The sequence below is a fragment of the Eleginops maclovinus genome, chromosome 4, assembly GCF_036324505.1.
Source record: "Eleginops maclovinus isolate JMC-PN-2008 ecotype Puerto Natales chromosome 4, JC_Emac_rtc_rv5, whole genome shotgun sequence".
NCBI classification, from domain to species: Eukaryota; Metazoa; Chordata; class Actinopteri; order Perciformes; family Eleginopidae; genus Eleginops; species Eleginops maclovinus.
Window position 1 is genome coordinate 20,103,236 of NC_086352.1, and position 26,723 is coordinate 20,129,958.

The 26,723-nt window shown below is 41.5% G+C and overlaps 2 protein-coding genes across 2 annotated transcripts in view; one reads left to right on the top strand and one right to left on the bottom strand.

Annotated features, from left to right (window-relative positions):
• The window catches only part of LOC134863159 (ephrin type-A receptor 6-like), a 48,195-nt gene that overhangs the window by 10,840 nt on the left and 10,632 nt on the right, over positions 1–26,723 (top strand). Inside the window, exons 3-8 of the mRNA XM_063881487.1 lie at positions 4,177–4,305; positions 4,940–5,089; positions 5,194–5,355; positions 5,465–5,693; positions 15,504–15,659; positions 19,852–20,202. Coding sequence (XP_063737557.1) covers positions 4,177–4,305; positions 4,940–5,089; positions 5,194–5,355; positions 5,465–5,693; positions 15,504–15,659; positions 19,852–20,202 — 1,177 coding nt within the window. The remainder of the gene's footprint in view (positions 1–4,176; positions 4,306–4,939; positions 5,090–5,193; positions 5,356–5,464; positions 5,694–15,503; positions 15,660–19,851; positions 20,203–26,723) is intronic.
• LOC134863160 (protein FAM200A-like) lies at positions 12,016–14,904 on the bottom strand. Its single transcript, XM_063881488.1, has 2 exons — positions 12,585–14,904; positions 12,016–12,446 (listed from the first exon to the last, which is right to left on the bottom strand). Exon 1 carries the CDS (start codon positions 14,667–14,669, stop codon positions 12,588–12,590), a length of 2,082 nt encoding a protein of 693 aa, XP_063737558.1. The 5' UTR covers positions 14,670–14,904; the 3' UTR covers positions 12,016–12,446; positions 12,585–12,587.

Below are 26,723 nucleotides of genomic sequence, written 5' to 3' on the forward strand. Positions count from 1 at the left end.
GTTTGACAACGTAAGTGTAAAGTATGTTGTGTAAAGCCTCACAGAGCAGTCGAAGCACACACCTTTCAAATAAAAAAAAACGTTTTAAAACAAGCTGATGGTTCACATAGCTCCCCGTCACATGGCTAGTTCAAAACAGAAATAACCATGTGTTTTCATTAATAAAATAATACATCAAGTCAACTTTCAGCTACTAAGCAATAATGTTGAAGTTCTCCATGTCTCTTCACCTCGCCTTCTAATCACCTTTTTTATGCAGACACCGTAGTCCTTAATTGCCATATTTGTTGCAGACTTGAAATTCCTTTGGACAGGTAAAAGTCTGTCCGTTCAAGATAAAGTCATTAAGACGCTTAATATGGGCAGGTCTAACCGTGTCATTGTATTGATATGACATAACAAACTAAAGGGTCAGGAAACCAAACCAGTTAAGCCCCAAATTGTTTTTGCATAGTTTTCTTACATCGTTAGCACTTCGTCACAATCATACTCCTAACAAAGTCAACAAAAACCAGTTTTAAACCAGCCAGATTTTAAAAACCTTGTACTGCACTCTCAAATCACAATATTGTTGTAAGTGCAATACAATAATTAATTAACCTTGTTCTCAAAACCTGTTTTCTGCCTGCCATAGTGTGCTAGGCTTAGGGATAATAGGCAAAGCGATTAGTAGGTGCATATCTGATTACCTCGGAGCGCGTGGGCTGCAGCTCATCTTTCAAAATCGAGGTCTGCATTTGTTTTGTCTGGTCTGAACCATGCCACATCCCAAGGGGGCATTTTAGAACACAGAGGCACACAAAGTGACAAATTACCATTTTTGGTTGTTTGTATGCATAATGGAACTTCAATTACTTAATGCTGATCTTATGCAAACCAGACAGCCTGGTTTATTTAAAGATACAGAGTTTCTGTTTCTGGTCTCTAAGGAGGGTACTGAGATGACCGAATAGAGCGTATATGTTAAACAAACTCTTCTCAAGTGTTTGGGTCTTGCTTGAACTATCAATTCCTTTCTATAACTTCGACAGCGTTTCAACTTTGATACACTTGTAGAGAGTTCAGAAGTGACAGGCTGACTGGCATGATTATTGAATTTGAGATATTCAGTCATGCTAGTGTTACTGCGCTTAGGATGGCAATGTCTTTCTGTCAGTCGATACCACACCTTGGTCAAGACAGAAATAACTCAACTAAATCATGTATTGCCAAGGAAATTGCTACAGATATCCAAGTTCGAAAAGAAGCACCTCAATTTGCTGCATGTCATGCACTCTTTCTACCCCCTTTCCTATATACCTTAGTTATACTAACTGATAAAAGGAATTATTATAATGAATATGGTTTTTCCTTGACCTCAAGGGCCTGCAAAACTAATGGCATTCTCATCAGCCTCGGCTGTATGCTGTGTGTGATGCTATACAGCACTTGTTAGCATGCTTACATGCTAAACTAACAAAGTAAACACTAAACATCAACATGATCCTAATAGTAAGTATAGTAAAAGTAAGTAAATAGTAATAACAATAAGCATGCTAGCATGAGCATTTAGCCAATAGCTTAAAAAATGTAAGTCTGTATACAATTAAGAGACAAATGCCCACCTGAGCACAAATCAGTTCCTGTATCCTGTAACCAGTTCTCCTTCTCTTACTGGCCATAAAGACATCTCTCGAAAGATGTTTCTAATGTCAGTACTGGGGGACCAAATCCACAGGTCTCTTTCAGTGCAAAATGCATCCTACAAATCATCAAATCAACGGGGTCTTCGGTATCTACAGAAGTTACAGCCTTTCTAATACAAAATTCTATTTGTGTTTCCCCAGGTAGTGTTAGTCTGCTGCACTGCAGTGGAGAGATGGTAATGCAAAGGGAACATTTAGTACTTAAAGTAACTTTGGAAGACACCTGTTTGATTTGTCTCAAACTGCAAACTTGTGCTGCAACTTTAGCTAAAACCCAAAACTAAACCAAGATACAAGATGAGTGAAATGCTAAGAATACAACAAATAAAGTTAAAACATTTTGTTATTGGTTACATATACGAACATACACCTTACAATATTTTAATATGAACATAGAACTGAATTATGTAAAAAGGTGTTTCCTCCAGGTTTAGATTTAGCTCATTTGTTGCCATAGCAATGATATTTGATCATATTTTAGAGACTTCTGAACATCATAAAGCCACGACACAGCTTTATTGTCTGGCTGGAGTCTCAAATGAAAGAGGATGTGATTATGATTGATTCATTATTTAGCCTGTGGGCATCTCATAGAGCTAATTTAGATAGCTTGATTAATATTAGATTAATTACTCACACGCTCCAGTCAAGGTTAAAGTGTTTTTTTAATAATTAATATTAGAGAACACTCTACCTCAGTTTTAATTTCTCTACAACTTAGTTCTGTCATCTACCTTTATCATTAAGGACTTAGCAGCAACACTGTGTGTGTATTTTAAAAGGAAAATGTATGCAAGGCACATTCAACCCAGTGACTTTGCAAATGTTCTTCTATTGAACAGCCCATTTTGCAGATATCACTGGTACAAAATTACATAATGTACCAACAAGGTGGAGAGTGAAATCAATAAGCAGCTGCAGAGTGCTTTCCATTTAGCTATTTATGCTTTCTCACGTCCTCCTTCTAGCCCACTCCTGGAAATGATCATGGAATAGGCTTCAGTCTCTTGCCTCTTGTAAGACTGGAAGACATATTGGATATTTAGTATTTCTGTCCACATTTAGGGGATTGATCCTGGCGAAGACATAATTATTTCCAGACCAAAACTATTGCAATAGGCTGAAATTACTCTTCTATTTTGAAGGTTTGCCAAAAGTTTGTTATCGCCTACAAGCACAACCGCAGCTCCCCATAATCAATTGTGCAAGTTTGAATGATCCTTGTCATCAGGTAATGTAAAAGGAAGGTTACATTGCATTTGCCTGGAATTTGCTCTTTTTGTTTATTCCATGGAAACGAAAACATCAGGTGAAATAGACACCCCAATGGAGGAATAAATTATTCCGATGGTTCTTTTTGAGCCTGGATATATTGTTAATAACAATGTTGTCGAGTGCATATTCTCTTTGTAACTTTAATGATAAATACTGTATGGCCACGAAAGATGTGGAGTTGTTTATAAGTGGACAATTTTTGGTCTGCGGAACTCTGTCTCATCTGGGGTGGGCGGACTAACCTCCGTGGGCTATCAAAATATACACTTGCTGCTGACCTGTTCAGAGTGTTGAGCTGGTGTGAAAAAAGTATTTATTTTATAACAAATACAAGCTTTCCTAGCCATAGCCAAATGCCCACAGCTGCAGCATTTCCAAAAGAGTAACCAAAAGAAAAACTAATTTACTGGAAGGTTGTTTTGTCATTTTTTCCCAGTGATGCCAAAATATACCACCAATCCCAGCTTAAATTTCAATTAAATACGATTTAATCACAACCAAAATATGCATGGCATTGGTTAAACCTTTGCTTTGATCATATGATTAAGTCTAGTATTGTCCAAAAAATTCATTATCTGTTCGATAAAAAAAAAACAGATGTGAATGAAGCCAGATTAAACACTTAGAAACCATCCACAAGTACTCCACGTTCTCATGTTATTGCGATATCAATGTTTCTAGCTGCGTAACTTACACCTTCCCAGCCATCCATTTGTTGTGACAGTAGTTGTGAGAAAGAGGTTCAGTAAATATACATTTGAGCTTTGAAGCTGTGATCACCCAACCGTTAAAGTGAAGCAGACAAATGAAAGAGCTGGGTTGATGCAACACAAGGAAAACATTGGTGAGACTAACGTGGTGTCTGTCAAACATCACGTTTCTATAGAAATTAGGTCTCACTACATGAAATACAAATTACTGGCGTCTTAAAGGGTCAGTCCACCCGTATCATAAAAATGATAATGGCATTAAATAATACTGATAGGACATTCCTATTATTGTATACATGCCCGTCAGGAACTATTTAGCAAATATTCTAGTGAAACTAAACTATAGATTATGGTTTGTTGCATGGTTTGTGTTCTATATTTAGAAATCTGATTGTATGTCTATTTTTGGAAGCCATGTTGTGAGTGGTGGAGCCAAAAGATAGATTTATTAAGATTGCTTTATGGCTAATATACCCATACAGTCATTTCTTCCCTTATTTCTTCAGTGGGACGCTATCACAGAGATGGATGAGCAAAACAGACCTATTCACACCTTCCAGGTTTGCCACGTAATGGAGCCAAACCAGAACAACTGGTTACGGTCGGGATGGATCCAGAGGCAGGCTGCACAGAGGGTCAGAACAACATCACAGCTTTTTTTCAGAAATGTTAATTAAATGAAGTAATCTTGAAGCAGGGCTTGGTGGGACATTATCTTAAGGTCGGGAAAGTGTCAAGTGAACTGGTGCAAATCTTATATGTGAAATAAGACAAATCTTATATGTGAAATAAGATAAATAAATGTCAGGCACACGGACTGTAGAGTTAGAACAAATATGACTTTAAGGTGAAAAAGGGGTTTCCTCTAAATCATTGCAAAACTGTTCATAACTAATCAAAGATCAAGAGCAAGATTTCTTCCTACTCATTAGGTGGAGTACTGCTCATTAAGTCTGAAACAGAGCTGTATCAAAAGCCCCATAAGTATCCATAGTCTGATCCCACCAAGTCAGTTTTTCAAATGACTGTTCACAAATGTGATCTGATGAATAGTTTCATAAGCTGTCTTTTTTTTTAGTATTGCTTATTGGTATTATTTTGCTTAATTCATATTATTGAATTAATTGATGTTTGTATAATATGTAAACAAAAAGGCCGACCATTGGTCTGGCTATATGTGCAGCTGACTACAAAATGTTTGATACTGTAGCCCTGTATTTTTTACTTGTAGGGAGCTTGTGATTCATTTTTTTACATATTTTAACTCAGGTGTATGTGGAGCTACGATTCACCCTGAGAGACTGCAACTCCATCCCTTGGGTGTCTGGCACCTGTAAGGAAACATTCAACCTGTTCTACCTGCAGACAGAAGAACAGCTCTCTGCAGGGGCTCGCTTTAGGCCTACTGACTATGCCAAGGTTGGTTATGGAAGTCATATTGTGAAAAATAGTGTTCCGTTATGCTAATGGTATTAATCAGTACATACAATGTAATGTCCTTGTTTGTTGTTGGCTTTGAAAAGGTGGACACTATAGCAGCAGATGAGAGTTTTACACAGACAGATCTTGGCGATCGTGTTCTTCGCCTCAACACTGAGGTCAGGGAGGTGGGGCCGGTGACACAGAGGGGCTTCTACTTAGCCTTCCAGGATGTGGGAGCTTGTATTGCTCTTGTGTCTGTTAAGGTCAGTGAACTGATGTGGTGCAACTGATATTTGCATGAACTTCAAAATCTATATATTTTTATCAAGACAGGCTGTTCACTTTGACTTCCTTTTATCCCTTTGACATAAGGTGTTCTACAAACGCTGCCCATCGACTTTAAGGAACCTGGCAGCTTTTCCTGACACAGTGCCACATATGGACTCCTCCTCTCTAGTGGAGGTTAGGGGTGCATGTGTGGAGAATGCAGAGGAGCGAGACACACCCAAATTGTACTGCGGTGCTGATGGAGACTGGCTGGTACCCCTGGGCCGCTGTGTGTGTAGCATCGGCCACGAAGAGATAGATGGCTACTGCCACGGTAAGAAATGTGTTGTGTTAATTTTAGAACAGAACACCAACTGTGTCCTTAAACTACAGATACAGAGAAGGAATCAGATAGAGATAGAGAAAAGTGGAGAAGATAAGAGAGGAAAAGGCCCTGCATTACATTAGCGGATCTCTAGGGCCTCTCCAGTCAACTGCAGGCGTTTGAGTTTACAGAACTGCAACTCCCTCCTCTCTTTCTAAGATACTGCATCCTTGTCTGATCCTCTTCATCCACATCTCTTCACACAGCTCCACCTCCCCCCCATCATCTTCTCTCCTCTCTTGTCCACTTTGTTTACGCTTCACTTACACCCCGCCCTTCTTTCTCCTCCATGTCCCTTTATATGCTCTATTTTCCTATACTTCCCTTCTAAGTCCCACTTTTGCTGTCTCTCAACACCAACCTTTTCTGCTATGAGATCACAAACAATATGAAGAGATTATTGGAGTCACCAAGGATTTATTGACATTTTAAAATAATTACTTCTGGATAACAAACTTTCTGGACTCTATCAATGATGTGGCTCAAATGGGGGATCATTTCCAGTAATATGGAGCTGTTTTTGGTTTGCTGCTGTTTATATCTGTTGTTACCTTGATAAATGATATGATTTTGTAGACAAATGTAAACATCGACTTGCATAACATTAACATGAACTTTGGGTGGCTTGTTTTCTAATTACTCATAGCATTTCTTAAAAGTGTGCCTGATTGTTAGCGAAACCGATTAAGAAAAGTTTTGCCAGAAATAGTCTTTGGCCTGGTTTCTCAATTAGACTGTGCAGACAGACTGCAGGCTAGCTGGCTAATTGCCTTCATTTGTTAGTTTCACAGTTAATTTAGCTCACACCTAGTATTTAAAGCCCCCCCCCCCCCAACCCTGGCTTTCATTAATGAAGCTCAAACTGACCGTTTTAATTAAGGTAGGTGCTAATGGAGCCACACTGCATGATTACAATTGCAGGGCACCTTTAGTTCCTTGCAACATTTTGAAGATTTACAGAAGTCTCATCTGGCTAGGGTGGAATCCATGTAGTACCCCTGTGGTGATGTGGTTACTCAGGTTATTACAGCGAGATCTCCAACAGTCATTAGTACACCTGATATGTAGGCCAAGCTGTAATATCGCCAACATTTGCTCCGTGGGGGTCATTTTTCTTTGTATCTTCTCTTTGCATGTTTCTTATTTATCCATTCTCTCCCTCCTTCATCTCAGATATGTATTTAAACAACACAGAAGCCTGTCACCAAAGATTACTGACAGCAGCAGCACTCTCACTGTGTGCCATGTAAATGTCCTACATCTTTATTCTACCCGTTCCTCCCCTTTGGCTAACTGTAGCTTGTCTCGATTGTACTGTAGTTGCAACAGTGTCTAGGGGATCTTGACAGTCGCTAAAATGAATGGGTCAGTAACTCATGTGGTAGTAACCCACTTGGCACTAAGAAAGCAATGTGTGTTTAAGACGTGTCCTCCATGTTCATCCTAAATTACAAACCCAAGTTGTCAAAAGCTTCTAATTGAAATTTGACATTACAATATTGATATACATTGTGATATAATCATAAACACTCTATGGATATAATATGTCCTTAATTAAAACTAATAAATGTATTAAACCACATTAAAGATAAAATACAGAGTTCACATCATATCTTATGAACGGGCAGCTGCCAAACTGTGCTATGTTCAGATTCATTCATGAGAATGCTGAAGAGTGTTTTGAGTTGTACACAGTGACCTATTTGATTATTGCAGCCAGTTATTCAAAAGAATACAGTCTATGTAATTGTAACAAATGACTTACACACATTACTACATTTCCAATGTCAACAAAATGCATGTATAATAAATAAATAGTATAATAAAAATTAAGAAACCTATAAGTCCTACACTACATAATCACTTTTGACAGAGATAAGACAGGTTGTTCCCGTTGTGTTCTAAATATGTCTAAGCGTTATCTCTGCATTGGACATAGGACATATGATATTACTGTATCTAAAAGAAAATCAAATATATTTCCCAACATTTTTTTCTGGGGTCCCCCTCAATTACAGTTGTTGCATCCGGGGTCAATAAAACCAGGGTACTGCAATATGGTTATCTATACAGGAGTTTTAGTCAGGTTCAGAAATATCAGGTAACATTTACAGTATCGACTTTTATCTGCTTTGCAATTCTCAAATGGAATCTTTTAACGCATTAACATTAGAGTGTATCAACAACACGCTATGGTCTTCTAATGAATGATTGATGGCTTTAATAAATAACGGACAATTATTATTTTGATTAATAACTTCCATAAGTCTTGCAGGGTTTGTGCTCTGATGAAGATGTGCACTTTGCAAGTAGTTGCAGGAAGTTTAGGCATGAACTTTAGGTGACTTCTGCTTTCTCCTCGTTTTCATTTTGGAACACTGCTTCAAAGGGTGCTGTGATCAAAGCTGTCTGAGAGGCAGCATGGGGAAAGAGCAAAAGAGGGAGAGAGAGCGAGAGAGAGAGAGGGAGAAAGAGAGAATAGGGAAAACCCCAGCGCTACCAAGTATAAGCAGAGCTCTGCGCCAACACGTCGTTCTTTCCCTCCCAGCTGCCTAAACAAAGGCATCAGCGCTTATCAAACCCTGTTTTCCACCCCGATAGCATTCTGCCAGACTGTTTTGACATCTCAATCGAGTGCTTTATTATTCCATTCCTTTCATTCAGTGTCAGCCACAAGAGGATTACTCAGAGATAGGTTGGTTATATCATGACCTAGATAAGGCAGCATCATACAGCTAATGCTATTTGTTCCACATCCTTTCGTCACACCATATTTAAAAAGGAGGCAGTGAATTATTGCAGAAGCTAATAGAGACGTCCTTTTGAATTCCATTTGAATCAAAATACATTTGCAGACAAGAACAAAAACCCATCAGCTGTGTGAGTGGTTATTCAATAAACACAGCATATTTTTTAAAGGTTTTAGCAACACCTTTTGTCTCGTTTTTTTTGTTGCAGTGAACACCTCCTGTGTTTTTAAATTAGGTTGATACCAACACAACCAATGTTCTCTTATTACAGTAAAGACGAATGGTGAGGAAGCTGATTAACAGAGATCTTTTAGAATCACACAATAATGTCCATTACTATTTTCACTTTGCTCCTTTCCTTTCCCCATGATCTATCCATGCTAGTTTTCCAGAAGTCAACAAAACTTAGCCTGCTCACTGATGACCTCTGCTGTCTCAAGACACAGAACTGATCGGGCAGGAAAAGTAAAAATTGTGAATCTTGACTTGGGGTAAAGTTGAATAGGAAATAATGACATCATTGAATACATTCTCTTAGTTCAGTTGTATTGGGGAGACTCACCCTCTTCTGTCCATTTACAGACTGTGTTTACTGTGGCCTGTAACGCAGATCTGCCAGACTAGAGCATCACTCATTCTCTGTGAACTTCCAATCTGCATATCAAAGCTCAGAGTCCAGGGTAAACATAGTCTCTGGATCCATCTGTTTCTGACAATGTAAAGCCAAAGAAAAAAAAAAAGTCCAACTCTACACACCCAAACAACTCTAAATCTCTTAGTAGGCACGACATTACTTTACTGCAAATGTGAAGGTGATCAGCTTCCTTTGACTGAGCCCCTGAAGGTTATCTTTTGAAACTCAAATCTCAAGTAAGCTGCTGCACAACTTAGAGACTGTTTAATCACTGCAAGGTTTTTTTTTAATACTCTCAAAGATTAATGTTTCCATGGATCTTATTATGATGTTATTAGAAAGAGACCACTTGAAATGATGTATACCCAAAGAGAATTAGCACCTTACTCTGCAGCTTCCATTATCAGTTGTTTTTTCCTACTTAACGAGAAGCTATAGTGCCATACCATATAGAATTTAGACAATGTGCCAGAAATGTTGCAAGTCTCATCAATTAAAGACTGTGATGCTATTTAAGGCTGCAACAATTAGTCAATAACTTGATATGTTGAAAACTAATAGGCTAAATGTTAACTTATTCCTTACATGAATCACAATATTTTCCTGACAAAAAGCCAAAGAACTGACACTGATAGAGTACAAATAAGATATCAATTCCTGCCAGTGTGTGTGCATAGGGGTCATTTTCAAACATTTTGAAAGAAATTGTGGTATGAGAATTGTAATTGCTTTTTGGTGGTGATCTTGCCAGCGAATACCAGAGAGGGGGGAGCAGCTGGAAATTCAAATGAAAATGTGTGTTTGTTGCCTGTGGCAGGAGCTCAGCATTGGAAGAAAGTAATATCCAAGTGATTGAGGTGCCTAAAAAATTGGAAACTGGGAGAAAAATATACTCTTCCCATTACAAGCTAATCAGCAATGTGATTTTGGCAAGTATTTCTGTCTGCCTGTCAATCCCTCATCTCATCCATTATATAAATATCTGTATACTCAATTATGTGCACCTGTTGCAGACTGTTATTTTTTCAGATATTTGACAGTCATAAAATTGTACTATCATTTTAGATTGCTGGGAACAAGAGATGAGTTTCTTTCCACTCGCTAATATAAGATGTATTATTTCTAAAAGGACGTGGAGGTCGGAGCTCAGGTAGGTCAAATCTCAGTGGAAATGGATAAAGAAGAGACATTCAAAACAGTCCAATCCAGTCCAGGATGGTGTGACATAGTTCACTATATGTCTCAACATAGCATATTGTATTATCAGTTGAATCAAAACTGTAAATGTTGATGGTACACGACTGAAAGTAGCACTGTTACAAGTTTGTAGCCTCAGGTAGTCTCATGTAACAACAATCTAGCCTCATGTAGGAAATCTTATCCTCATTCAAACAGTCCACATGTAAATCATAGAGACCATGAATCAGTTGGTCTGCATTCAAATCAGGGGGGATTTAGTCGTGCAACAACTACTGAGTTTATTGAATCTGACCTGCGTGCAGTACACGAGCCATTCATAACAACAATTTGAAACTCTTCAGTGTTTGATAAAAAGGGCTAATTTCAACAAAAGAAAAATATTGAACAAAAAAAACGGGCCTGAAAAAAAAAAGGTAAAGGTCAAACAAGAGTGATATTTAGAAGTAATGAGATAGAAGAGTGAACTGGGTTAAGGACAGAAAACTGGAGAATACTCAACAAAGCAGAATGGACCCTTACAGTGGATGGAGGTTTTGGTTTGGAAGCAGGCTCTGCATTGCTATTTTGTAACCTTCCCTACAAACAATATACACTTCCCTCTGTCTGTTTTCAAGGATATCTGGGAGTGGGGACGTTCTTTAAACCTGCTCAGCAAGTTACCATAGACCTGCAAATGTTATTTTCTTAAAGACGTTGGCATTTTTGTTTTCATAATAAGACAATTATGAAGGCTCTTGTTCCAGCATTTCATTGGAGCAGTTTAAGTGATACTTAAATCTTGTAGGCCTACTTAAGTAAAAGTAGAAATACCAGAGAGTAAGAATACTATGTTACACAAGTAAAAGTCCTGCATTCAAAATCTAGCAAACAAGCTAACTTCAAAAACGCCAAGAGGTGATCTATAAAGGTTACTATCCAGCACTTGCTAATAGTGTAAAGTTAAAGCAAACAGTCCATTGGTTAACAAAGTATAACGTTCATCTGTAGTTTCACAACACAGTTATCGCAGTGTTAACATGTTCGAGGGAGTCATGTTTAGCTCTCACCGGGAATTGAGTTGGCCCATCGGAAGACTGGTCCAGAACCAGGAGGGCTCAGCATGCATCGAGGGCTCCAAAACCAGAGAAGAAAGAATATCACTGACGATTTATTTACTAATCAACACATATTGCAACTCTTTTGCCTTTATCGTTTATTCGTTTTGGATCCAGGTAGTTCGAACTCCTCAATATATTTCCAAATTAAACTCACCAAAGCATGCAGTTTTGTTGTGGTTAAGCTGCTTTCAAATGATACGCAATTTGCTCTATCAAAATAGCTAGTTACTTGCAACGCTACACACTGCTTTAATTTGATTGGTTAGAAATGAAAGGTCAGCAGTAAAAAAGGTCAAAGTTGAAACAATTTGAACTTTGAGTGTAGCGCTCGGCGACCGAGCAATGTGTAACCTGCGCGCACGCCCACGGTAGCGCTTCCGCCCAGTGGCCGGGTGGCACCGCACTCTCAATGGAAACACCACGCCGTCGCAGAGCCGTTTAACCGCTATCAAGTAAATGCAGCTTTATTGTGCCAGCGGTGCATCCAGTAAACACTTGGTTTACCCTGTTCATTTCGCTATGCCCAGGTGATAGCTCAGTTGGTAGAGTGGAGTACTGTAGGTTCAGTTGAAGGAGGACTGTAGGTTAAAGCAGGGGTTTTCAACTGGTTTTGTCCCAGGGACCACCATTCGGACTAGAAAGCAATCCGCGGCCCACTGATGTGCCTGCGCGTGCGCGTGTGTATTTGGTGTTACATGCATAGCTCAATGCATGAAACATGAAAGAGAGGCCACGCAGATTTTATAATAATAAAAGTAGATTTATTAAATTAAATTAAATTAAAGATTATTTTAAAGAAAGAATAAAGAATAATAAAGTGTTGTGCAATTCAGTATTGGGAAAAGTAACTAAAAATGTCATGCAAAGTCAGTCTAGGTGTGTGACAAAACAACAACGGAGAACAAAAATCCAACAACACCGGAGAACCAAAATCCAACAAATGAAGACCAAGGCAGCCTCAACTGCTGGCTGGTCAGGGCTTTTATAACCCAGCCAGGACAGACCTGTCACCAATCACCTGCTGTAGAGACAGAGAGATTGAGAAAAGCAGAGAGAGATTGAGAAAAGCAGGGAGAGAGAACAGGCTTACCATTAACACAGGGCGGGGCCTAAACCCGCCAGGGTCGTAACAGTGAAAACATGGGAGAATTAGGCCTACCTGTCAGTGTGATATCTGGGCGTGGTGAAGTCCACACAGCCTGTCTATTCGTGGCGAAATGGTAGACAGAGACAGTCTCATGTCATTCTCTGGATCAAGCCTAGCCCTGTACTTATTCTTTAAGTACGCCAGTGTAGAAAAACCACTCTCACACAGGTATGTGGTTGGAAAGGGCAAAAGACACCTCATTGCTTTTGCAGCAAGCTGTGGAAATTCTGTCTGGCAACTTATCCAGAATTTAACAAGGGGCTGTGTGTCGTACATATGCCTCCTGACAGAGTCTGTGGACATCTCAATCAGCTTATCCTCTTCCACAGCCGTCAGACTTGACCCTACTGATGCATCGTCACTGAATGGGAGCAGGATCCACTTGCTGTCACGGCGCCACTCTTCCGAATCAGTGAAGTACTTTGCGAATTGACGCACAAGCTTCCTCAAATGCTCACATATAGTGTCGTTGATGTCAGTGCTGTCAGGGTATTCCTCAACTGAAGGAAACATCGCCAAGTTATTGCTCTCCACTCGTTCGATCCACTTTGACATTTTTTTCACAAATGCGTCGAGCTTCTCGTAGAGCTGCATGACGTTTGCATCTCTCCCTTGCATGGAGCTGTTCAACTTGTTCAGCTCTGCAAAAACATCTGTGAGGTACGCCAGCTTAGTTAACCAGTAACTATCGTTGAAATTGGAAGCCAGATCAGAATGCTTCTCGCACAAGAACTCGTAGATAGCTCCGCGTAGTTCAAACACACGGGCGAGCACAGCGCCGCGAGACAGCCAACGCACCTCTGAATGATAAAGGAGAGAGCTGTGTTCACTTCCCAAGTCATGGCATAGGGATGAAAACAGGCGTGTATTCAATGCGTTTCGTTTTATGAAGTTGACCGTCTTGACAACGACATCAAACACACCACTGAGCTCAACACTGAGATCTTTGGAGGCGAGAGCCTCTCTATGAATCAGGCAGTGTGTCCAAATTACCCCCGGAGCCACCCTCCTTACATGCGCAAACAGTCCAGTCTTGCTGCCACTCATGGCTCGGGCCCCATCGCTGCATAATGCAACGCACCTCTGCCACGAGATATTGTGCTCCGTGAAAAAATCGTCCAGTGCTTTAAATATTTCTACACCGGTAGTTCGCCCGGGCAGTGGTTTGCAAAAAAGAAATTCCTCGCACATAGTGCCACTGTCCTCGTATCGCACAAATGTTAACAGTTGCGCATCATTAGTAACATCTGTCGTCTCGTCGATTTGAAGGGAAAACAGAACTGTCTGAAGTTTTGCCATCAGCTGGTCTTTGACATCATTTGCCATTTCCCCAATTCGTCTTCCGATTGTGTTGTCTGACAACGGAATAGTTTTTAATTTGTTGGCACATTCTTCGCTTACCATAGCTCTGCACATATCTATGGCTGCTGGCAATATAAGCTGCTCTGCAATGGTATGGGGCTTCTTACTTTTTGCAACCCTGAGAGCGACCAGATACGATGCTTTCAGTGCGTTTTCATTTATTTTTGCACTCTTCCTCATGGTAGCCTGCTGTCCTTTGAAATCACGCAACATCTGTTGCATGTACTCAACGGGTTTGGCCTTCAAGTGGACGTGATGCGTCTCCATATGCCGCGTAAGTTTCGACGGCTTCATAGCTTCATTACAGAGAATTGTTGAACATACGAAACACAGTGGTACCTCCTCTCCTGCTCTGTCTGTCGTCACTGTGAATCCATATTTAACATATTCCTCATTGTATTTTCTTTTTTGTCTTTTTTGCGAAGTTGACGCTTCGGAAGCCTGTCCTTGCCCTATCGTGGCGGCCTGTCCCTCTGTCGTGGCAGCCTGACCCTCTGTCATGGCAGCCTGTCCCTCTGGCACTTTCCTCACTACAAAACGATCCATTGGTGCTAGATATATAGCTAGACTAGTACATATGTAACAAATGTTTGCTGTACTACAACCTATCTTAAAATACTCTCGTCGGCTATGCTTATAAATGTGTGTCAACTTTGCTCGCAAGACTGTACGTAATGAATAATAAGTGAGGTTAGCGACGCAACTCATTACCATTAGCGAATCACAGGCTACCATAGACTGGATAGGCGCAAGGCTACATTCTGTCAGCTTGAATTTCCTTTATATTATTTTAAACATATTTTTCACGATATGTAACGGTATTCTGGAAATGTGTTGAAATATCAAAGCGAATTTATATTAAAAAAAAACAATGGTGAACTGATCAACATAGGCTCTTGTCACGGACCACATGCAATGCCGCCGCGGACCACCAGGGGTCCGCGGACCACCGGTTGAAAACCCCTGGGTTAAAGGACAGTTATCCTTATCTTGTCGGTTCAACACCGGCTCGACGGATGTGTGAGGACGGGACTTAATGAGATGTATGATAGCAATTGATTGTCAGTGACCATTGCCTTTCAGGTGGACTTCAAATCCTCTAGGGGGGGGGGGGGGGTCCGGGTAGATTTATTGTTTGCATTTTAAAGTGAATTGCATGCATCTGGTGCACTTTGAGAGCAAAATTAAGATGCTAGATCTAATAGGTACTTTGTGGTCTTGGTAAGGGGAGAGTGCACAACTCTCAACACTAATATCAAAAATATATCAATCTATTAAAGTATTAAAAAATAACATAACCAATGACAATTAAATGAAATGTTTTCTTTTTGAAAACTTTATTCTTCAAAAAGGAGCATGAGACGTGAATGCCCTATTTTTATTTTAAAATTTAAAATGCCTAGCTACGCCACTGATCCATTGTATCTCAAGAAATCAGACCACGGGTTAGGAAAGAACAGAAGCGGCTAGAATATTATTAAATGTATGTGTGATGATGAAAAAGCAATCTCATGAGAAACATTAACCTTGTGTAACTGATCTCTTCCTCCCCCTCTTTTTTTTTACCAGCCTGTAAGCCTGGCTTCTTCAAGGCATATGCTGGGAACACCAAATGCACCAATTGTCCACAACAAAGCTCCAGCCATGACCAGGCCGCCACCATCTGTCACTGCGACAAAGGCTTTTACAGAGCTATCAAAGACTCCTCCGCCATGCCTTGTACAAGTAAGTTAAGTAGTTTAAAACAACTCTTTAGTTTACATGTCTGCCATTTATGTAACTTATTGGGTCGACTCTTTCCCATCCATCTGCTTTTTTCCTTTCAGCAAAATGATAGACCTAAATTCAAATATATTCAGATATGTATCCGTCTCAACTTAGAAAGAAAACATGTATTATGATGTGTATTATATATATATATATATAATGGCAATAATACATAATGTATGACAAAAGCATCCATAAATTACATGGTGAAACATGGTGGACTGAAACACTTCACGCTCTGAAAGCTTGCCACCCTCACGCCTACACACAGATATTCAAAGACACACTTCAGTACCGATGATCACTTTGCCAAAATAGACATTGTGGCGTTTTGAAAATTGGAAAAAAATAAAACGCGTGTATACCGTCCATGAAACTGACACATAGGCTATTGGAATAAAACTACTCCATAATAACTTGAAAGCCAACCTCCTACATACATAAACACACTCACTTTAATTGTGCACCTTTGCTGTTAAAGGTCCTTTAAATGACATATTATGGTAATCATGTTCTCACTCTAGTTTTATCCCTGAGATCAAATGAACGGTATATATTTATACTTAGTAATATACATATCATAGAATTTATTTCTTCTCATTTTATCATTTTAGGATAAACGGTAGGTTCCTAGTGGCTGCAGATTCTGAAATATCACAAAGTCATCATTGTAATTTTGATAACTAAAAGCCTCTTTATGTGTTATGCTTTCCGAGAACCAGCACCTTATCGTGGTGGAGAGGTTTGTGTGCCCCGATGAACCTGGGGGCTGTGTTGTCTGGAACCTTGTGTTCCTGGTAGGGTCTCCCATGGCAAATTGGTTTCAGGTAAGGGGCCAGACTAAGATTGGTTCAAAAAGACTCCATGAATAACACAATTGGAAGCGAGGATACCCGGCCCGGAGGAAGTCCGGGGTCCCCTTCTGGAGCCAGGCCCAGAAGGAGGACTCGTCAGCGAGCGTCTGGTGGCCGGGCTTGCCACGGAGCCCGGCCGGGCACAGCCCGAAAAAGCAACGTGGGCAACACCTCCGCTTCACCGTCCCGCGGGCCCACCACCTACGGGAAACAACGATGGGGTCGGGTGCGCTGCCAGAAGGGTGGCAGTGAAAGCAGAGGGTCTCGACGGACCAGACTCAGGCGACAGAAGCTGGCTTTGGAGACGTGGAATGTCACCTCTCTGGCGGGGAAGGAGCCGGAGCTTGTGCGGGAGGTGGAGAGTTACCAGTTGGATCTGGTGGGGCTCACCTCTACGCACAGCATCGGCTCTGGAACCTTACTTCTGGATAAGGGTTGGACTCTATTCTTTTCCGGAGTTGCCCAAGGTGTGAGGCGCCGAGCGGGTGTGGGGATACTCACAAGCCCCCGGTTGAGTGCCGCTTTGTTGGAGTTTACCCCAGTGAACGAGAGGGTCGCCTCCCTACGCCTGCGGGTCATGGGGGGGAAAACTCTGACTGTTGTGTGTGCTTATGCACCAAACAGCAGTTCAGAGTATTCGGCCTTCTTGGAGACCCTGAAAGAAGTCCTCTATGGGGCTCCTGAAGGGGACTCCTTAGTCTTGCTGGGAGACTTCAACGCACACGTGGGCAATGATGGAGACACTTGGAGGGGCGTGATTGGGAGGAACGGCCCCCCTGATCTGAACCGGAGTGGTGGTTTGCTACTGGACTTCTGTGCTAGTCATGGATTGGCCATAACAAACACCACGTTCGAACATAAGGATGCTCATAAGTGTACGTGGTACCAGAGTACCCTAGGCAGAAGGTCCATGATCGATTTTGTTATCGTATCATCAGACCTGAGGCCGCATGTTTTGGACACTCGGGTGAAGAGAGGGGCGGAGTTGTCAACTGATCACCATCTGGTGGTGAGTTGGGTCGAGTGGCGGGGGAAGCCTCTGGACAGACCTGGTAAGCCCAAACGTGTAGTGCGGGGGAACTGGGAACGTCTGGAGGAGTCCCATGTCCAGGAGGCCTTCAACTCACACCTCCGGCGGAGCTTTTAAGGCATCCCTGTGGAGGCTGGGGACATTGAACCAGAGTGGGCGGTGTTCAAAGCCTCTATTGCCGAAGCTGCGGCAGGGAGCTGTGGTCTCAAGGTCTTAGGTGCCTCAAGGGGCGGTAACCCTCGAACCTCGTGGTGGACACCGGTGGTCAGGGAAGCCGTCCGACTGAAGCAGGAGGCCTTCCGGGATATGTTATCCCTGGGTACTCCTGACGCAGTTGCAAGGTATCGACAGGCCCGAAGGGCAGCAGCCTCAGCCGTGGCCGAGGCAAAGCAGCGGGTGTGGGAGAAGTTCGGAGAAGCCATGGAGAAGGACTTTTGGTCGGCACCAAAGTTGTTCTGGAAAACCGTCCGACACCTCAGGAGGGGGAAGCAGGGTACCATCCAAGCTGTGTACAGTAAGGATGGGGCGCTGTTGACCTCAACTGATAGGGTGTTAGGGTGGTGGAAGGAACACTTTGAGGAACTCCTGAATCCGACAACTCCGCACTCTATGTTAGAGGCGGAGCTGGAGTATGAAGGGGGATCAATTCCAATCTCACGGGGGGAAGTCACTGAGGTAGTTAAACAGCTCCACAGTGGCAAAGCCCCGGGGTGGATGAGATCCGCCCAGAAATGCTGAAGGCTCTGGGTGTTGAGGGACTGTCATGGTTGTCTCATCAACATTGCGTGGAAGTCGGAAACAGTACCGAAGGAGTGGCAGACCGGGGTGGTGGTTCCTCTCTTTAAAAAGGGGGATCAGAGGGTGTGTGCCAATTACAGAGGCATCACATTACTCAGCCTCCCCGGGAAAGTTTACTCTAAGGTGCTGGAAAGGAGGGTCCGGCCGATTGTTGAACCTCAGATTGAAGAGGAACAATGCGGTTTTCGTCCTGGTCGTGGAACGACGGACCAGCTTTTCACTCTCGCAAGGATCCTGGAGGGGGCCTGGGAGTACGCTCATCCGGTCTACATGTGCTTTGTGGATTTGGAGAAGGCGTATGACCGGGTTCCCAGGGAGATACTGTGGGAGGTGCTGCGGGAGTATGGGGTGAGGGGGTCTCTGCTCAGGGCCATCCAATCTCTGTACTCTCAAAGCAAGAGCTGTGTCCGGGTCCTCGGCAGCACGTCGGACCGATTTCCGGTGAGGGCTGGCCTCCGCCAGGGCTGCGCTTTGTCACCAATCCTGTTTGTGATATTCATGGACAGGATTTCGAGGCGTAGTCATGGGGGAGGGGGTTTGCAGTTTGGTGGGCTAAGGATTGCACCACTGCTTTTTGCAGATGATGTGGTCATAATAGCTTCATCGGTCTGTGACCTTCAGCACTCACTGGATCGGTTCGCAGCCGAGTGTAAAGCGGCTGGGATGAGGATCAGCACCTCCAAATCTGAGGCCATGGTTCTCAGCAGGAAACCGATGGACTGTCCACTCCAGGTAGGGAATGAAGCCTTACCCCAAGTGAAGGAGTTCAAGTATCTCGGGGTTTTGTTCTCGAGTGAGGGAACAATGGAGCGTGAGACGGGCCGGAGAATCGGAGCAGCGGAGCGGTACTGCAGTCGCTTTACCGCACCGTTGTGACGAAAAGAGAGCTGAGCCAGAAGGCAAAGCTCTCTGTCTACCGGGCCATCTTCGTTCCTACCCTCACCTATGGGCATGAAGGATGGGTCATGACCGAAAGAACGAGATTGCGGATACAAGTGGCCGAAATGCGATTTCTCCGCAGGGTGGCTGGCATCTCCCTTAGGGATAAGGTGAGAAGTTCAGTCATCCGGGAGGGACTCGGAGTAGAACCGCTGCTCCTTCGCGTTGAAAGAAGCCAGTTGAGGTGGTTCGGGCACCCAGTGAGGATGCCACCTGGGCGCCTCCCTAGGGAGGTGTTCCAGGCACGTCCAGCTGGGAAGAGACCGAGGGGTAGACCTAGGACCAGGTGGAGGGATTATATCTCTTCGCTGGCCTGGGAGCGCCTTGGAATCCCCCAGTCAGAGCTGGTCGATGTGGCCAGGGAAAGAAAAGTTTGGGGCTCTCTGCTGGAGCTGTTACCTCCGCGACCCTGACGGAAAAGCAGGAGAAGATGGATGGATGGATGGATGTGTTATGCTGTTTTGGCTGACAGGCATTTCTGAGAAAAAAAAAAAAAAGTGATCTCTAAACACCTTTTTACGCTCTCCAGGGCCTCCGTCGGCTCCCAGGAATCTGGTCTCGTTGATCAATGACACGGCTCTCTTCTTGCATTGGATGCCTCCTAGCGATACAGGAGGCAGGAAGGACATCACTTACAACATCCTGTGCCAGCGCTGTGAGGAAAGATATGGCGACAGTGGCATGGCCCAGTGTGAACCATGTGAGCCAGACTTGCGGTTCATCCCGCGGCCACTTGGTCTGACTGGAACCTCTGTGGCAATTTTAGATTTTGCAACACACGCCAACTACACCTTCCATGTGGAGGCAGCAAATGGCGTCTCCGGGCTTGGGGTGTCTGCACGCTCGCTGGCGAATGTTACCGTCAACACAAACCAAGCTGGTGAGTGACTGAGCTCGTCTTCACTTTAGTGCATCTTTCCAGTTCTGTTTAAATTACTGTCTTCCTGCTGTGGTCATTGTGACAAGCAGATTAATTTATATTGATATTCATAAGTTTTATTAGAACTTTGAGTTTGAGACTAAATTTGAAAATATATTCAGAGTTTTCCACTTGTATTTTTCCGTCTCATTTGAACACTATTTTCTGATTAACCTTTTTAAAATGTTTTTAAGGATGAATAATTGGAACAGATTTTAGTTGCTGCAATTAATCTAAGTTATGTCAGGAATCGATTTTAAAACATTTTGCAGGCCTGAAATAGTATATTCTTCCAAGGTCACCTATTCAAAACTACCTAACTTTGATGAGCAAGATATTCAACAGAACTACTGAATTTTAACCACCTTTCTTGTAGTGCTTTGCCCCTCCATCTGCAATATACCGTTTGGGGCATTATTTTGAATATATGTGGACTGGATTTAAGGGAAAATATAAGGCTAAATGCTTCTGGTCACTGATATTGTTATCAATATGAAATAACATAACTTTGGTGAATAGTGGCTGTAGGCTGGCTGTATTCCCAATAATTACATATGTACATGCTTATGCTTGATATATACATATTTAGTATAGTAGTTACATAATACCTGACTCATAGCCTATAAATACTAGAGCAGATGGACATATTTATGCTACAATAAGAAAAACATTAATATATTCTGCTGATAGATTTGCCTTTTCTCTGAGCAACCTGTTTCTTATTCCACAGTCTCTGTCTAACCATCCAGCTGTCAATAGATGAAACACATGCTTGATCCTTCAATAACTGACGGAGCCATTAAGACCTTAACCTAGTTGTAGTTTGCATTATCTGGCTGACCTGATGGCAACTACGGATAGGTGTCCTCAAGGCAGCACTGTTTGAGGCTTGAATTGCAAAATTAAGACATCCAAGTTCTAGAGACTACTGCAACCTGATCCTGATCGTTTAAAGAGAAGAGTATTGATGGAATAATAGATGTAGAAGGTTGAAATGCAGGAAGGAAAGGGAGTGAATAAATAATAAATTATACTCGGATGTATGTGCACATTTTCTCAGTAAGCCCAGCAAGACGGTATTAAGATGAAATTCTGATAAGAAAGAAAACAGACACTCATCAATTGCTCAGATATATATTAAAAGGATGCCCTAATCGTAGCTCCAAATATCGTCACGTTTTTTATTCCATTCTTGTTTTTGGCCCTTGTAAAAACATAACAAACGCTTATAAAGTAAATCTTATTTTTATAATTGTTTTGCTGATAGGCTGTCATCATACCACGGACACCAGGTGTCAGGTGTGTGTGAGTTTCTCTCTGGAAAACACTGCTACTGACAGGAGGAAGTTGGAATGCAAAATAATCTGTACAGAGGAGGAAAGCAGCCTGTGGGGATTTTTCCATTAGGATGTTTTAGAATGGATTAACTTGTCAAACCACCTTTCCTCAGTAGACACAATGTATTCACACACAGATAGGCACACATGCAAACAAGCAGGCAATCAAATCCATCCACATATGACATTTGCTATCCATGTACCATCTGAAGCATTGCATACTGTCAGCCAGTGCTTCCCTGTGCTCGCTCCTTTTTTTTTCTCTCTCCCACTCACATGTGCCATATACAGTATGCCATGTATGCTGTAGGCTTGTGTGTGTGCATACAGTGTATATATACCTGTATATATCAGTGTCATGCATGTGCCATATTCTCAACACCTTCTAAAATATAAATGAATAAGTAATGTGCATATGGAATCCGCTGTACATGGAGGAAAACATTGTCAAAGCTTCTTGATGGTGCCGTTTAATAACAGACCAATGTTAGAAAATCTATTTCAATTCTCCAGAGCACCATATGTCTGTTAAGTGCACAATACTTGTTTACATTCAAATGAGGCGCAACAGTCATAGAGTTGCGAGAGAAAGGCTTGTTGTAAATCTGCGCTTGTCTTAACTTGTGTTTGGATGGACTCGGATTGGATTGGCTTATTTCCAATTAAGGCAGATGCTGCAAGCAGATTCATGTAATTGAATGTGATATTATGTCAACGATAGAATAATAGCCAATCAAAAGCAGAATAAGCAATTAACTGGATTTTTCGTTGGAAGAAGGGGGAGACTTTGTTTACTGTTGGCATGCTATCTGTTTGTAGATTGCATATTAATGCCTCATTATGCATTTAATTATGCTAAATGTATTAATCAGGCTTACTAATAATGTTCTCTTCCCTTCTGCCTGCGTGTTTGTCTAACCTTGATAGGTTATGATGGCCAGTTAATCAAGATGCATGATCACTCTGTGAAGTGTAAAGTGTTTTACTGCCTTCTTCTACGATACGATGTACTGGAGTTATCCTTCTGCTTTTTTAGCCAGTCAGAGATTCTCAGAGGACACATTTGATCATCTTGAATGGCTCTTTGTGCACACTCTCCTCTCACATTGCAAAGGAGCATGGTGGCGTCTGCATGTTGAGGCTGATGAAGGTCAGCTGTCCTCACGCCTTTCAAGACAGCAATGCGGAGTGGAGTGAGCAGGATGATCTGTGTGTCTATGAACAGCCAACTGCACTCCACTCAAAATACACTGTATTTATTGCTCAGCGGAGCAGTTCTCATCACAGTTCCTCCCACAAAGTTCACTGCAGTATTCTGTAAGGACAGAACATTTGTGTACGGTGTTTGTTGCACCAAGGAAAACTGTGCTCCTTCAACAGGAGCGGAGAGACAACCACAAATATAAATAAAAGTCATTCTTATGTAATTTAAAATTGTGTCTATTGAGAAAATGAACGTTTGGACTGTAATGTATGTTACATGTTTGTTGTACAGTTTAGGTTTTATATTTGTGAAACCCTGAAAAATCTAATTCCATAAATTGCATTACATATCTAATTGACTCAAATCAATTAAAAAATGTGAGATGTAATGATGTATTGATCATATGCTGAAATAATTGAATTCAAACAGTTGCTTATTTAAATGGTTAAATCTCTGCAGAGTTGTCTTTCAGTTTAATCCAGAATCCACTGCCGTGTACTACGCTGCTACAGAGATCACATTACATTCCTAAGTGTGCTTATAGTGCCTATGGTACCTGATTTGAGTAGTTGCTCTCGCAAAAAAGTTCATCATGAATTTTAGAGATTACCCTCAAATACCCTCCTGTCAATCATTTGGTATTGTTTTACCACATGTATGTAATATTTTCTTATTATACACGCAAGACACTACTAGCTAATGATACCAATGCAAGGCTGACAACTACAGTTTCAGGTGCAGCTTTTGACGAGACATATTCCACGGTTGTGTTTGTGTTAGCACATACACTGCCAGGCCCAAAAAAAAGGTCACACACTCTAATATTCGTTGGACCGTCTTTAGCTTTTATTACGGCACGCATTCGCTGTGGCATCGTTTCCACAAGCTTCTGCAATGTCACAACATTTATTTCTGTCCAGAGTTGCATTATTTATTTTTTGATCTTGTATTGATGACGGGAGATTCGAACCACTGCGCAAAGTCCTCTCCAGCACATCCCAAAGATTCTCAATCGGGTTCAGGTCCGGACCCTGTAGGGGCCAATCCATGTGTGAAAATGATGTCTCATGCTCCCTGAACCACTCTTTCACAATTTGACCCCGATGGATCCTGGCATTGTCATCGTGGAACATGCCTGTGCAATCAGGGAAGAAAAAATCCATTGATGGAATAACCTGGTCCTTCAGTATTCAGGTAGTCAGCTGACCTCATTCTTTGGGCACATAGCGTTGCTGAACCTAGACCAGACCAACTGCAGCAACCCCAGATCATAGCACTGCCCCCACAGGCTTGTGACCTTTTTTTTGGCCGGGCAGTGTATATAACAGGTTTAAAGTTGCATCAAAATGTTGGTCTATTTCATAGTGTTTGTCTCTTTGCAATGATTTGAAAGTAAGCAACCTGACAGATAATATAGAATTTGTTTGGTAAACCTTCAGTTTGGCTTGGTGCTTTGGGTCATTGGACATTTTAATAGGTGCATTTTTCAACAAAAGTTCACATATTTTTATAATCCCTCACTAGCATATAAATCAGATTTGAAGAACAACGTTAAAACAAATGAATACAAATTGTATTCAATGTATATATTATATGTACATATGAGCTGCTGCTGAGGAGATGTTTATTACATTTTAATAATAATAACAATAATAATTTGTGGTATTTATTTTAGCCCTTTTCCAAGTGCTCAAAGTGCTTTACATTCAACAACATATTATAGACACGGAATACACTCGCCAACTGGGGTGAAGTGCCTTGCCCTAGGACACATGGCATGTTGACTAGAGTGGTCGGTCAAGGTGTGCCTGGTCTGATGAGCATGACACTAAACCGCTGCACCATAGCCACTACTAAACATGGATATGGACCTTGAGTGCATCTCATACTGTTTTGTATTAATCAATTTCACTTCAAATTTCAATACAACCACAATTGTTCTTGACTCTGATTGTGGTCAACATTATTATTTATTTTACAAAAAAATTACTACAATAGTCAGGCAAATTTCTCACATATCTAATCCACGTGTGAATATTTCCCACTGTTTGGTGGTGTCCTGATTCAGGAGATTTTCTCTGTTATATTTGCTCTTTTCCCCTTTCCCCCAGTGGATTCTCTTGTTTTCATCTCCTTTGCTCTGGGAATAAGGCTGACGTCTATTTATATGCTCAGATGCTGGAGAGATGCAAGCCCGTGGGAATTCTTTACAGCTCTCCCTGTTCACTCTTTCTCTCTCACTCCCTCTTTTGTTCCTTTCCTCATCTTTTTTTTAGCATCTGTAGTTCAGGGTTAACTTATTTGTTCATGCTGCCAATAAATCAACTACAGAGCTAATAGGTTCTCAATTATCTTTTGATGTGCAGATGGTGATTGGACTGTAATGACCCTAATTGTGTTCTTTGAGCTACAAAGCAGCAGATTTCTAACCAGTGGATTGATTTATTGATTTATGAACCCGAAGTTGCTTCTTGCATACAAGTTCAGAGGGTTTTTAGCGAGTTTTCTCACATTAAAAAAATATTCACGCACAGAAAACTCTACTCCTCAAGCACAGCGACACACACACACACACACACACACACACACACACACACACACACACACACACACACACACACACACACACACACACACACACACACACTGATAGATACATAATATTATACTGCTGAAGACAGAAATTCCCTCTGGTAATGTAATTCTCATGGAAATGTTTATCTGAAAACATTTTTGCTTAAAAATATAAGAACCGATTCTTTCAAGCACATAAACAAATATAAATATTCACTTTAAATGTTCAATTCAAGGTCTGTTTTTTCATGATTTTGATGATTTCATGCTATGGATTCTCTTGGCTTTAAACATGCAAAAGTGTAATGACCAACCACATGCATAACTGTTTTATTTTGTACAATATTCTTAACATAAGAAAACATGAATTTCACCCTGATTTAAACCGTAGAACTCTCTTCTGGTCTACTGTATATTTTCTAAAAAAGTAATCGTCTACTGTATATTTATCACTTAACTAAAAACGTATAGCTGAAAGTAATCAGCAAATAAGCGAGTGACTTGCTTTTGATCAGTGCAGCTTTTCAATAAAACAATGTTTGGTTTTGGATTACAGTGTTCCCATTGTATTAATATTGTATATGATCCTACATGAATCAGACAGAAAGGATAAAACATATCCACTGCAAAATCTGAATTGCTTTTAGCAAGCTGTCAGATATTTCAGTTTATAATAAATAAATTGCTGTTAGATTTGGTTATAGGAACTGTCGTTTAACTTTGTGAACCTTGGGATAATGCCTGAGTAGATACTGCGCTCATGATTACTTTGAATCCTTCAGGGAGGGCACAGATGACATTCATAAAGCAACTACCTTGAATTTGTCCTTACCTCGCCTGTGCACTTTTGCACTGCAGTGCTCTTTCAATGCATGGTGTGTAGTGTTGTCGGTGTGTCAACTGTTTGCCATTAATAACTGCAGCAGGTAGACAGACACAGGGGCTAGAGATTTTCCTCAACATCTCCGGCACTGTGTTCAGCTCAGGCACCACCTGCCAGCAGGAAAGAGAGGGCACATGTTACCAGGAATAACATGGCTGACAGGGCAAACTGTTCAATAGGCAGGGCAGTCCAATGATAATCCTGTAAGAAGTGTAAGATATTAATCAATATAAAAAAACTTCATTCATTTATCAACAAGTCATAAAACGTTTTTGTGGTGTTGTGTCACAAACATTAAGGTTCATAAAGAAACGTTTAAACAGACTCAAATCAGGAGTCTGCATGTGACGGTGTATTTTTGCTATGGTCAGCATCAAACTCTTTCTTACTGTGTGCACCATTTTTCTCTCCCTGACCTTATTTTGTTTTAATACAAGTCGATGCAGTTGACTTGTTGGATTATGTAGGGGGCATTTGATTGTGT